General features: G+C 38.5%; 8 protein-coding genes across 8 annotated transcripts; 5 read left to right on the top strand and 3 right to left on the bottom strand.

The window, feature by feature from the left end:
• Nucleotides 1–269: 269 nt before the first annotated feature.
• NCAS0E03250 (60S ribosomal protein eL34) lies at nucleotides 270–1075 on the bottom strand (the record flags this gene model as incomplete). The annotated part of the gene is made up of 2 exons (XM_003676704.1): nucleotides 270–610; nucleotides 1039–1075. The coding sequence occupies 2 exons, from the start codon at nucleotides 1073–1075 to the stop codon at nucleotides 270–272; spliced, it is 378 nt and encodes a 125-aa protein (XP_003676752.1).
• A 540-nt stretch (nucleotides 1076–1615) lies between these two features.
• HMF1 (putative isoleucine biosynthesis protein HMF1) lies at nucleotides 1616–2002 on the bottom strand (the record flags this gene model as incomplete). The annotated part of the gene is made up of 1 exon (XM_003676703.1): nucleotides 1616–2002. The coding sequence occupies one exon, from the start codon at nucleotides 2000–2002 to the stop codon at nucleotides 1616–1618; it is 387 nt and encodes a 128-aa protein (XP_003676751.1).
• Nucleotides 2003–2287: 285 nt separating this feature from the next.
• On the top strand, nucleotides 2288–2611 carry PET117 (Pet117p; the record flags this gene model as incomplete). Its single annotated transcript, XM_003676702.1, has 1 exon — nucleotides 2288–2611. The coding sequence occupies one exon, from the start codon at nucleotides 2288–2290 to the stop codon at nucleotides 2609–2611; it is 324 nt and encodes a 107-aa protein (XP_003676750.1).
• Nucleotides 2612–3027: 416 nt separating this feature from the next.
• On the top strand, nucleotides 3028–4053 carry NCAS0E03220 (uncharacterized protein; the record flags this gene model as incomplete). The annotated part of the gene is made up of 1 exon (XM_003676701.1): nucleotides 3028–4053. The coding sequence occupies one exon, from the start codon at nucleotides 3028–3030 to the stop codon at nucleotides 4051–4053; it is 1026 nt and encodes a 341-aa protein (XP_003676749.1).
• A 688-nt stretch (nucleotides 4054–4741) lies between these two features.
• NCAS0E03210 (sugar porter family MFS transporter) lies at nucleotides 4742–6421 on the top strand (the record flags this gene model as incomplete). The annotated part of the gene is made up of 1 exon (XM_003676700.1): nucleotides 4742–6421. One exon carries the CDS (start codon nucleotides 4742–4744, stop codon nucleotides 6419–6421), a length of 1680 nt encoding a protein of 559 aa, XP_003676748.1.
• A 589-nt stretch (nucleotides 6422–7010) lies between these two features.
• NCAS0E03200 (cytosine permease) lies at nucleotides 7011–8609 on the top strand (the record flags this gene model as incomplete). Its single annotated transcript, XM_003676699.1, has 1 exon — nucleotides 7011–8609. One exon carries the CDS (start codon nucleotides 7011–7013, stop codon nucleotides 8607–8609), a length of 1599 nt encoding a protein of 532 aa, XP_003676747.1.
• Nucleotides 8610–8778: 169 nt separating this feature from the next.
• Nucleotides 8779–10125, bottom strand: CEM1 (fatty acid synthase CEM1; the record flags this gene model as incomplete). The annotated part of the gene is made up of 1 exon (XM_003676698.1): nucleotides 8779–10125. The coding sequence occupies one exon, from the start codon at nucleotides 10123–10125 to the stop codon at nucleotides 8779–8781; it is 1347 nt and encodes a 448-aa protein (XP_003676746.1).
• Nucleotides 10126–11888: 1763 nt separating this feature from the next.
• On the top strand, nucleotides 11889–13460 carry NCAS0E03180 (uncharacterized protein; the record flags this gene model as incomplete). The annotated part of the gene is made up of 1 exon (XM_003676697.1): nucleotides 11889–13460. The coding sequence occupies one exon, from the start codon at nucleotides 11889–11891 to the stop codon at nucleotides 13458–13460; it is 1572 nt and encodes a 523-aa protein (XP_003676745.1).
• Nucleotides 13461–13494: the final 34 nt, after the last annotated feature.

The following is a 13494-nucleotide window of genomic DNA, read 5'->3' as shown; positions in this document are numbered from 1 at the left end:
AGATATTGCAAATATGAACTGCAAACGTTAAATCAAGACTGTAGCCCCGAAACTTAATGCTTACTTGCCTTCTTACTTAATTCTTCTTTTCTTTGTCAATGAATTACATTCGATTTGTTTTAATTTCCCGTCACTATCTATGTTTAAAAAATACAGACGCCCTTTAGGTGTTTCATAATAAACATAATGTGTTGAAAGAATCACTATATTGTATTACATGATATTTAGTCTACTTAATGATAAAATATTGGAAGTTTTACAAAATTCCCTTATTTCTTGCTCTTCTTGGCGTCCTTCTTTTCAGCCTTCTTAGCAGCTTCGGTTTGTTCCTTGACAACCTTCTTGACGATCTTTTGTTCTTCGATCAAGAAAGCTCTGACAATTCTTTCCTTAACACAGTTAGAACATCTGGAACCACCGTAAACTCTGGAAACAGTCTTGCTGGTCTTGGAGATAGAAGCGTATTGTCTTGGTCTCAAAGCAGCAACACCTGGCAATGGGATACCACAGTCACCACACTTTGGTCTAGAAGCTTGCTTCTTGACGTGTTGAGCACGCAAAATACCACCTGGGGTCTTAACAACCTTGATCTTGTTGGATTTAGTGTTGTCTGTATGAAATATCAATATGAAAGTTGATATGTTTATGTTAGTAAGATTGACTTCTAAAATAATGCAGGTGTTCATCTGAATATTATGGTTCAGTTGTTCCGATTGATTCATAAATGTAATTCCCAGTCTAAATGTAGATATGGAGTTTCTCGTTGATATAACGTTTCCTATACGTCCAGTCATGATGCTGTCAAAGTTGTCATTATGGAATGCAACTATGTATTGCAGGGGACCCGCTCATGCACAGATTCTGGATTATATGATCCCTCCAGTACAATTGTCATGCCCTTTCTGCCTCTCTAGTAAGGTCATTGCCATCTGTTCTTATCTCTAATTATATGTAACTTTTTCATCACAGTTTTATTCATCTCGTTTTGGAAACATTTCTCATCTTCTTGAACACCTCAAGGTACGGAAGTAAACATACATGGATTTCTTCTTCTGAAGGTAACACGTTGAGCCATTTTGGGGTTGTTATTCTTTGCTGTTATTATCAAGATATCATTGTAAAGTTACACGCCTTGTAATTTCTATATACTGTTCCATTAGTAGGAGGAGGCAGAGGACGATTGGTATTTCGTTCCTTCCAGACAGGCGGAGCGTCTATGGTTTAGGCGGATCCCAACCTGGGGTGAAAGAGATTTTCCAACGGAACCTTGGGATGGTGCCGACTTGGTCCGTCTAGTCTAGGCGGAGCTGTCTCTTCCCAGGTCTCGCCTTGTCCCTTCCGCGAAAAATTATCAGAAATATTCTGAACATTTCCAAAAAAGACAAATAAATTTAACACCCAAACATTTGCTACATCAGTACATTTAAATAACAACAGTCATAGATTACCTCAGCCTTTCTAAAGTTTAAACGATTTTGGTGTATATCTCCAGTTGGAGTCTACTATATAGACATAACGTTATATATAAAGAAAGGTATAAGGGAAAATCAAATCTATATTATAATATCTATGTAGCATACCATAATATAATGAAGAAAGCGATACATTACGACATTTAATCGTTTTCCACTGCAATGACTTCCATTTCCAAATCTGCATTTAGAGGCAATGCTGCAACAGCAACACATGATCTAGCTGGCTTATGAACATTGAAATACTTAGCATAAACGGTGTTAAATTCGGCGAAACTATTGATGTCAGCTAAGAAGATATTGACCTTGACAATCTTTTCCAAACTGGAATTACTGGCTTCCAAAACGTTTTTAATGTTTTGAATAACCTGCTCAGCCTTATCAGCAATAGAGCCCTCGACAGGCTTATTCTCAGCGGTCATTGGAATTTGCCCAGATAGAAATATTAAGTTGTTAGCCTTCATAGCATGAGAGTATGAGGCGGCTGCAGATGGTGCATTCTTGCATGTCACTGGGGTTAAAGTAGTCATGTTTGGTATCTTGTAGAGTATCCAGATCCTTCAATTAATGTTCTTTTCTCCAAATACAGAAGAAGCTTTATTAAAGAATAGCTTGGTTTGCCTCTTCAAATTTCAATAACCCGAGAATTTATGTTCCCTAATTCATCTGCCACACTTTCGTCAGGATAACATTCTAAAAGAGATCTCAAAGGAAACACTATTTTGCCAATAAGTTTTGTTTTGTAGGGACACTTGAGAACATTAGACATCAAGGATTTGGTTACTATTCAATACATTTAGCAAAGTACAGATATCATGAGTCGTGCAAGTAAGATAACATTTGCACTTACGTGTGTATTCACAATTACGACTACGGTCGGTGTTCATTATGTTCAAGGGATGGAAAGAGATACTCTTCATCAAGGTCCAATAAAGGATGCCAAGCGTGTTGCTGAAAAGAAGCGACTCAAAGAGTCGGGATTAGATCCGGCAAAGGAGAAGAAAAGAATGTTCAATCAGAGCGAACATGAATTGCAAAAGGAATTGAAGAAACAGTATGAACAACAGCAGCCGTTATCAGGGGAGGTTGTTACGAAGGATGGAGAAGTGGTTAAGGAAGCCGATAAAGCTCGAACTTAACGATCTAATGAAAATATTCTGTAAATAAAAGTATTTCAATATTCTAACGTAACTATATATTCTAAATGAAATACGAAGCAAATTCTGTAATCTTTATTGGCCGGCAAAGGTCTTTTTTTGTTCCGAATTCTTTGCCATTATGGAGTTTTATATTATCGACTGAGTTTAGGAATTTTTCAAGACCCCGAATACTGGTAAACGAATGCAACGAAACTTGAATGTATCGCCAACTTTTACCACCAATAAACAATCATCTGATAAAAGAAATCTATAGAGGAAATCTAGTACAGTATTTCCTTTAACATATTGCTTTATTTAAAGATACCATCTTATTGATAGAAAGCAAACTCATCAATAACTGAATTTGTAAGACTTTACAAACAATAACTTCCCTAAACAAAGAGAAAAAGGACGGTATGATAAGTGCAGGCGATGCATTCACCTATAAAGATGATACAACAATGTTACCCCCTAGTTTATCAAGAACAACGGATCAAAATCGTGACTTACATAACACAATATCTATGACAAGAATAACTACTGAAGAAGCAATCAGTAGTTCAGAATCATCAATGGCATCAGAATCATCGTTAAAGAATACAAAAGAAAGCATTGGCCCTGAAACGTTTTCAACAAACGGAAGATCAACTGTAATTAAATGGAGGCAAAATCCAATGGAGGTCGATATCCCATCTCCACGAAGCATCGCCATTACTAGAAAACAAATAGAAAAAATACCTCTTTCTACCCGTTTGAATTCTAGCTATGACGAGAATGCCTCTGTTAATGATTTCATAGATATTACAAAACTATCAACCAAAAAATTAATAAAAATGATAAGTACTATTTTGGAAAAACTTATCAAATCAAACGACGAACTTCGTGAACGAAATGAAACCAGTTTGAATGACAGAACTGACGATGATAATTCCGATGAAAGTAAATTAGTAAGATCTATCAAATCATTTAGAGGTAAGCATATCCCACCGATTAAATTAGAACAATATTTTCATCGAATTCAGAAGTATTGTCCCACCAACAATTTAGTATTATTGGCAATACTAATCTATTTTGATAGAATATCAAAAGTATTGAATGGCTCCAAAGAGAATGAGTCGGATCCAAATATATCCACTCACCATCATCTGTTGCGTAATTATGATTGCAAAATTGAAGATAAGTTCTTGCTGGATTCTTATAACATCCACCGTTTAATTATTTCCGCAATCACTGTTAGTACCAAATTTTGGAGTGATTTCTTTTATAGTAATTCCAGGTATGCTAAAGTTGGCGGAATCTCTCTCGATGAGATGAATTACTTGGAATTACAGTTTTTACTAATATCTAATTTCGATTTAATTATTTCAAGTGAAGAAATTCAAAGATATAGTGGGTTGCTATCAAAATTCTACATTAGCATAACCGACCTTACAGCATCCTAGTTTCTTCTAAGAAAAATTTGAACTATTCTTTTGCCATTTCTTTCAGATGATTCTAAAAGTCCGATAGTGTAGACACTTTCCTAAATGTGGGTCACTTTTAGCATCAACAGAAGAGTAAACTACTTAGCGGGATACGCAACATCTATTGTGAAAGAGGAGTGTCAAGAGGGCCTAAATAAGAGGTTTGATTATCTTCAAAAACCCAAAAAGGAAAAGAGAATGTTCATAATAGGTCACACTTGACTCATAACCATCAGGCTTATCTTCATCAAAATGCTTTATAATTAAGAACAGGCCTTTCACTGACGTTTTACGATTAACACCTCCTCAACAAGCTTTCATTGCGGACCTCTTATCAAACAATGCTTAACTTTGAGAAGATTATACTTTTGTCCTACTTTTCCCTCTCCCCTACAATATCAGTCTATTGCATTCGTAACCCACACCAAATACCGATATTTCTGTCAATAACAACTGTCTTTACTCCGCTTCTCGCTCCCCGCAATGAAAACTCCGCGCCTTTGGAAAATACGTTCGAAAGAAAAGCAGATCTCAAAATGTCAAATTAGAACTAAATCATAGTTCCAGAAAAAGTATAAAAGCGTCTCTGATATATCAATGTATGGTTTCTTCTTCTCATTTTGCAATTAAAAGTATCAAAAAAGAACAACAATTCATTTTCTGAACAATGTCGGAAGATTCAACTACTACTTATAATTCAAGCGGACATTCAAGTTCCTCTACTTTCCCAGACCCAAAACAAATCAAAAGTGTCGAGGATGTCAGTTTGAAGGTAAAAACCAATGAAAACGAGGGCGCACCGAAGCCAATATCTGCTTACTTTACTGTCATTTGTCTATGTCTAATGATTGCCTTTGGTGGATTCATCTTTGGTTGGGATATTGGTACCATTGGTGGTTTTGTCGGGCAAACCGATTTCAAGAGAAGATTTGGCGAATTAAATGATGAAGGAGAGTACTATTTATCTGATGTTAGAACCGGGCTCATCGTTGCTACATTTAATTTAGGATGTGCTTTTGGTGGTATCATATTAGGTCGCTTAGGTGACTTTTATGGACGTAAGATTGGTTTAGTGTGTGTGGTATCTGTCTACGTCGTTGGTGTTGTTATTCAAATCTCTTCTACTAATAATTGGATTCAATATTTTATTGGAAGAATTGTATCTGGGTTAGGTGTTGGTGGTATTGCTGTCTTATCTCCAACTTTAATTTCCGAGATTGCACCAAAGCATTTGAGAGGCATGTGTATTTCGCTTTATCAATTAATGATTACAGGTGGTATTTTTGTTGGGTATTGTACCAATTATGGCTCTAAATCATATACTAATTCAATCCAATGGAGAATGCCATTAGGTCTAGGTTTTGCATGGGCTTTGATTATGGTTTTAGGAATGATGATGGTCCCAGAATCTCCAAGATATTTAATTGAAAAGGGTAAATTCGAGGAAGCCAAACGTTCTTTAGCTAAATCTAATAAAACAACAGTTGATGATCCCATTGTTTTAAGAGAATTTGACGTTATTAATGCAGGTGTCGAGGCAGAAAGAGCTATAGGTAATGCTTCTTGGGCTGAACTATTTTCTACAAAGGGCAAAGTTTTACAACGTGTTATCATGGGGATTATGGTTCAATCATTGCAACAATTAACAGGTTGTAACTACTTCTTTTACTATGGTACCACTATTTTTCAAGCTGTTGGTATGGATGACTCCTATGTTACTTCAATTGTCTTAGGTGTCGTTAACTTTTCTTCCACTTTTATTTCGTTATGGTCCGTTGAAAGATTTGGACGTAGAAAGTGTTTGTTATGGGGATCTGCTTCTATGGCCTGCTGTTTTGTTGTGTTTGCTTCTATGGGTGTTACCAAGCTATATCCAAATGGCATGGACCAACCAACATCTAAGAGTGCTGGTAATGTAATGATTGTGTTTGCATGCCTGTTTATTTTCTGCTTTGCTGTCAGTTGGGCTCCAATCGCTTTCGTTGTGGTTGCGGAATCCTACCCTCAAAGAATTAAACAAAGAGCAATGGCTATCGCTGTCGCTGCTAATTGGATTTGGAATTTTGCCATTGGATTTTGTACCCCATTTATTACTTCCGCTATCAACTTCTATTATGGGTTTGTTTTCTTTGGTTGTTTGATCTTTTCATTTTTCTACATTTTCTTCTTTGTTTGTGAAACTAAAGGTCTTTCATTGGAAGAATTTAACGAAATGTACGAAGAAGGTACACTGCCATGGAAATCTGACACATGGATCCCATCTTCACGTAGAGGTGCTGATTATGACGTTCATGCGACGCAAAACGATGACCAAACATTTTTCCAAAAGATTTTTAGTAAGAAATGACCAAATTGATAACGAGCACAGTTCTATTGTCTTCTAACAATTTATGGATATATGTTATATACATGCTTAATATGTACTGAATTTATGATTTATGATATTATTATTTAAAGCCCTTGTTTTGTTCTGACGCGTTTCAGCGCCAAGATGGACCAATATTCTGTCAATAGACGTGTCAAACTATATTTATTGACGTAACAAAGAAAAAATGACTCCCCCCACAATAGGAAAAGAAACGAAGACAAAGAAAACGCGCGGTTACTCAATCCTCGAAAGAAAAATTTCTCGGCAGGCCAATTTAACTCGCGATGAAAAGTTTTATTACATGACTCTGTTCCACGGCTTATGAGGAAAGCTTCTCAACCCAGCTTTCCTTCCGTCGGCTCAACTGAGCAAGCGTTCTTTTTGTATATAAACGATGAGGAATTCTCTATTTCTATCCTTATTACCTCTTAAGAATCAAAACCAAAAAGAAACTAATAATTAAAGAATTTCCCTCTTGTCTTAGTTTATATTTCATTTATGTTCTTGTTTCTTTCGTATCGTGTGTGTTCCGCCTCCTGATTTCATTATCGTGATAATTTGCTACAATATGAATTTTGCTACTGACGCAAATAAAGAAATAGATGTGGGTTCATCTTATGAGATGAACGATCTAGAGAGAAACTCAAAAGATCTAAAATCTCCTTCCAAAAACCTATCTTCTGATTATTACGTTGACATAGATTCGCATGCTTCTGAAGAGGTACTTGAGACGAAACTTAACTTATTTAACAGAATTGCTGCTGGTTTAAGCGCCGAGACTAAAGGTATTGAACCAATAACAGACGAAGAAAAGAATGATGCTTCCCTACTCAATGCTGCATCAATGTGGTTCTCAGCTAATATGGTTATTGCTGCCTACGCCATCGGTGGGTTAGGTCCGTTGGTTTTCGGCTTGAATTTTGGTACTTCTACATTGGTCATTATCTTTTTTAATATCCTAGGTTTATTACCGGTTGCATTCTTTTCTATATTCGGTGCCAAATTGGGTTTAAGACAAATGGTTTTATCTAGATTTCTTATAGGGAATTCAACAGCAAGAATCTTTTCTGTTATTAATTCTGTCGCATGTGTTGGTTGGGGTATTGTTAATACCGTAGCCTCGTCACAACTATTGAATATGGTTAACCAAGGGCCTCACAAATGTCCCCTCTGGGCTGGATGTATTGTTATTATTGGTGCTACCATCCTCATTACCTTCTTCGGTTATAGAGTCATCCATTCTTTTGAAAAATGGATTTGGGTGCCAAATTTTGCATGTTTCTTAGTCATTATTGCCCGTTTAGCCAAATCCGGTAATTTCTCTAATGGTGAATGGACCTCAGGACCAACTACTGCAGGTAATGTCCTTTCATTTGGTTCCGCCGTCTTTGGATTTGCCACTGGTTGGACTACTTATGCCGCAGATTATACCGTCTACATGCCAAGAAATACAAACAAATTCAAAATTTTCTTCTCCTTAGTTGCAGGTTTATCTTTCCCATTATTTTTTGTTATGATTCTAGGTGCTGCCTCCGCCATGGGTGCTGTCAATAATCCAGATTGGGCCAACTATTATAGCGAAAATGGTATGGGTGGGTTAACATATGCAATCTTGGTCCCAAATTCCTTACATGGATTTGGTGAATTCTGTTGTGTGGTGTTATCTATCTCTATCGTCGCCAATAATGTTCCTAACATGTATACTATTGCATTATCTGTTCAAGCCATCTGGGCTCCTTTAGCTAAGATTCCAAGAGTCTTTTGGACTATGGCTGGTAATTTTGCCACTCTTGGTATTGCTATTCCTGCATGTTATTTCTTTGATACATTCATGGAATACTTCATGGATTCCATTGCATATTATTTGGCTATTTATATTTCCATTGCCCTTTCTGAACATTTCATTTATAGACGTTCATTTGAGGCTTACAACGTGGAAGATTGGGACGATAATTCTAAATTACCTATCGGTATTGCAGGTTGTTGTGCATTCGGGGTAGGTGTCATTGGTGTTGCATTAGGAATGTGCCAAACTTATTGGACAGGTCAAATTGGTCGTCTTATTGGAGAATATGGTGGTGATCTTGGGTTCGAATTAGGAGCCGGTTGGTCATTCATAGTTTACAACCTGGTAAGGCCGTTAGAATTGAAATATTTTGGTCGTTAAGGAACTTTCATTGCATCTTCGTTTTTTTTCCAAACACATTGACTATATTCGCATATAATATTTACACTACATAAAAAAGAAATCATTCACACGTTGCTTTATATTATTGTATTTTTTTCCTTTTTCCTTTTGGCTATTCCACTTTATATCATTCACATAAGAACATTATCTAACAATTGTTGTATTTACTAAATAATAACGCTGTGTTAACACCACCAAACCCAAAACTGTTACAAAGAGCAGAATTTACTTGTTTTGGTGATGCGGGCTCATCCATTACCAGTTCTAACAACTCCGAACTGACTTCTTCTATTGGATGAGCTAAATTCAACGTATGAGGTATTATTTTTTCTCTCAATGACATTATAGTAAATATGCTCTCCACGGCACCAGCAGCTCCTAATAAATGTCCGATAGAACCTTTATTACTGGAAACATATAATGGCTTCGTCCTGGTATTGGATTTATCAAAGATATTCTCATTTATGAAGGATGAATATATTGCTTTTACTTCTGTGATATCTCCCACTGGTGTTGATGTGGCATGTGCATTTACATAATCTATTTCGTCCCTTGAAATACTAGAGGAATTAATGGCCATATCCATTGCTCTTCTGGCACCATTACCATCTGATGGAGGTGAGGTTATATGATAGGCATCACTGCTTAAACCATAGCCCTTGATCTCGCAAAATATCTTCGCATTTCTTTTCTTAGCATGCTCCAATGATTCTAGCACAACCATCCCTGCACCTTCCCCCAGAACAAATCCACTTCTCTCTAAATCGAAAGGTCTGGAAATTCCATCTGTCGTAATGCTCTTTGCCCTCAAGAATCCCGCCAAACTTAATGGGTGTATGCTTGCTTCACTGGCACCTGCTACACAGATATCTTGCATTCCAAGTCTGATAAAGTTATACGCGTCTCCAATGGAATTATTCCCAGTTGCACATGCTGTCGAAACGCTGTGTGACAGTCCCCGTAGATTAAACTTAATTGAGACGTTACCAGCCGCCATATTAGTTAAGATCTTCGGAACAAAATAGGGTGATATTTTCTTACCGTTTTGAAATTGAAGAGTTGTTGAATATATATCACTGATGGAACCTATTCCGGACCCTATCACACAACCGAATTTCTCCATATTACAATGCGTTATATCAATCTCGGGATTCGAAGGGGATGATTTGTGTGTTAATAGATTAGCACTCTTCAAGGCCTCATAGGTAGATTGTATAGCTAGTTTAATAAATTTCGAATATCTTCGTTCCTCCTGGGAGGTAAATAATTGATCAAGTTCCTGCTGATCACTCTCTGTTGGAGTGGGAATCCTTCCTACCGAAATAGTTCTTGGGATGTGTTTTGCAAATGGTTCATAATCTGATTCATAGTTTTCCAATGATGTAATAGGCACGATTCCAGACTTGGATTTTAATAAATTTTTCCATGACTCTCGAAGGGTATTACCTAATGGTGTAGCGCAGCCCAATCCGGTCACAACAACTCTTCTTGACATAGGATCTGAATATAGTATGTCTTGAAGGTACTCTAATTGGGAGAATATTGGTTAAAGCAACTTCTTAAGACATTTTCCATGGCCAAAACTTCGGCCGAAATTTTGTATTACATAAGCGATGTAAATTTACTATGTAACGTCGCTGATATTCTCTTCTTCAAATAAGTTCGCTTTAAAAAATTCCATGGTAGACCCATAAAGTCGATTAGATAAAACCAATTGTAAACAGTTACCGATGTCTTTCAAAAACTTTGAAATTTGGAAAGGTACCTGTCGAAGCAGAACAGTACAACTTCTAAGGGGAAACTTCAAGCGAAAAGAAAAGAAATACTTACAGCCTAAAACGAAATTGATTCCGGAAAAATCAAATATTTTTTACAGAAAGTTTTGGATAATTGGTCGAAAATTTCTGATAACCTTCCCAACAAACCCTGATAGACTAGCACAGTTCTTTCTTAGAAACAGTTCAGAGTCTGGAGAATGTAGTTAATATCCCTGTTACAAACAAAGAAGGAAAAAGTGGTAAACACCACTTATCGAGAGCCTATCAAAATATCTGAATTGATTTCGGATAGCTGAAGTTTTGCTATTTTCCAGCTGAAAGACTACCCCTTAGTATACCGACTCTAAACCCTGGAAATATTGGTTATATTTTTACACCTTGGTTTGTAGAAAGAAAATATATCTATCTCTGAATGTTCTGTAACCTGAAATGCTGTTTCACACTGACTTGAGGGAGCTGTCATCCCGGTCCAGTGGTTTTCCGAATATTCCTGACTGTGACGCGCGACTGCGACACACGCGGATTTTACCGATGTCACACTGCAAAAGTTTTCCCAACAACAACTGGAAATCCTCTCCTTTAGAAAACCGAGTCAAGTGGAAAATTACGGCTCGCTGAACAACAGAGGAGTGGGGGAACAAGAGTAGCCAATCAACACAGCATCGTAGGCCAGATCAAGAAACAATGTGAGACTCACGGCTCGGTTGTGAAGGAGGCCCCTCAGCTGCTGCTAAAATGGTAGAAAAGTAATTAAAGGGATATGAATATATAATATTGACACGTACGTATATGTAACTGTGTGTGTCTGTGAATAAATTACAGACTGCCGTAACATCGAAAGAGGATGCGGCAACACTATATTAATTCCCAATTACCTGGCGGAATAAGTCGCTGTTCTGCTCTTGACATCATCCGGCCATATGAAAGTATTACCGAGTAGTTGTGTGTAAAAGACTTACATTTGTTGTTAGTGTCGTAGATAGCAAGTGTTAGTCACCGCGACTAACAGGAAACAGCCAATTATCTACGGGTATAGTGCGCTTTAGCGTCGCATGATGTAATTAATGTTTTGATTCCCTTGCAATATCCGAGCACACCGCAATTCAATGTGGTAAGTGCTACGAATAGTTCTAATAGTTGGGTTTTTTGAGTGTATCTCCCTGATCTTCGAGGTTCCAACTCGCTGTGGTGTAAGGAATTCCTCCTAATCGGCCGTGACATTTGTCTGTGAAAGGCCTGGAGAAACTAAGATCCCTCATAAAACATCGCACAAGAATCGAGTGTCCGAGATTAGATAATATTAAAATAAAACTTGTCGCTTGCAAGAACCGGAAAATGCTCATGACTGAAATAAAAAAAATATAAAATAGCATGGATTTTTTCCCAGATTTAAATTAATTCAGGTATTCTATTCCTTTTGTACAGACTGGCAGAATCTGTAACCAAACAAGGAAAGCCGTCTCTCGTACACACCTAAGTAATGGACAAGCTCTTCTCCTCGTTTAAAACTACTGACCTTGAAAAGCAAGATCCGGCGTTTGTTGCCAACGAAGCCATCTCAAATGACACTACTAGCGAGGATGACTTCTCAAAGACGGTATCCTCCGAGGCCTCCAATATCGCTTTTCTCCAAAAAATCGCTACTCGTCTGAACGCTGAGACACGAGGCATTGAGCCCGTGAGGGACGACGAAAAAACTGACGCAAATATATGGAACCCTTGCATGCTATGGTACTCAGCTAATTTCGTCATTTCTGCCTACGCAGTTGGTGCCCTGGGCCCAATGGTCTTTGGCTTGAATTTCGGTATCACTTCTTTGACCATCGTCTTTTTCAATATCATTGGGGTTGTGCCCGTCGCGTATTTTTCGCTCTTTGGCCCGGAACTGGGTCTGCGTCAGATGGTCCTATCCAGATACTTGGTGGGCAATATCGTTGGCAGGTTCTTCTCGTTCATTAATTGTATTGCGTGTGTTGGTTGGTGTGTGCTAAATAGTATTTGCTCTGCCCAGTTGTTGAACATGGTGAACCTGCACGGTCACCGGTGTCCATTCTGGGCGGGAATCATGGTCGTTGTGCTGGGTACCATTCTGGTGACATTTTTCGGGATAAAGGTCATCACTGCCTTTGAGAGGTGGTCATGGGTCCCAAACTTGGCAGTTTTCCTTGTTATTATTGCCAGACTACACAAATCAGGTCAATTTTCTGGCGGCAAGTGGACCTCTGGACCAACAACCGCCGGTAACGTGCTTTCTCTTGGTTGTGTCGCCTACGGCTATGCTGGTGCATGGGCCACTTATTCCGCAGATTATACAGTTTACATGCCAAGGAACACCAACAAGGTAAAATTATTCTTTGGGTTGTGTGTCGCTTTGACTGTTCCCCTGTGCTTCACCATGATTCTTGGAGCAGCCGTTGGTATGGGTGGGGTGAACAATGCCACTTGGGCAAAATATTACTCGTCAAATGGGATCGGTGGGTTGACATACGAGGTACTTGTCCCCAACTCTGTTCATGGTTTTGGGGAGTTCTGTTGCGTTCTCTTGGCCCTCTCGACCATTGCAAACAACACTCCAAACATGTATACCCTGGGGTTCTCATTCCAAGCCATTTGGGAGCCCCTAGCAAGAGTGCCAAGAGCCTTCTGCACCCTCTTTGGGAATGCCGCTGTATTTGTTGTAGGCTGTTGTGCCTGCTACTACTTCGACAGCTTCATGGAGAAGTTCATGGACACACTGGCGTACTACGGTGCCATCTATATTTCCCTAGGTATGGCTGAGCATCTGATCTTCAGAAAGTGCAGCTTCAAGGCCTACGATGTCAAGGACTGGAAGACTTTTTCCAAGTTACCCATTGGCATTGCTGGTGGTGTTGGCTTTTTTGTCGCTGCCTTTGGGGTGGCTCTTGGTATGTGCCAGTCGTACTGGGTTGGTGAGATTGGTCGTCGTATTGGTAAGGACGGTGGTGATGTTGGGTTTGAGATGGGTGCCGCTTGGGGCTTTATTGCCTATGTTCTTGTAAGGCCTTTGGAACTAAAGTATTTTGGTCGTTGAGTGGAAGTAAACCCGTCCTTTGTGCTTCAAAGCC

Source organism: Naumovozyma castellii, chromosome 5 (assembly GCF_000237345.1).
Source record: "Naumovozyma castellii chromosome 5, complete genome".
NCBI lineage: Eukaryota > Fungi > Ascomycota > Saccharomycetes > Saccharomycetales > Saccharomycetaceae > Naumovozyma > Naumovozyma castellii.
Note: the sequence above shows the minus strand (reverse complement) of the source record. Positions and strands in the feature narration are given on the sequence as shown.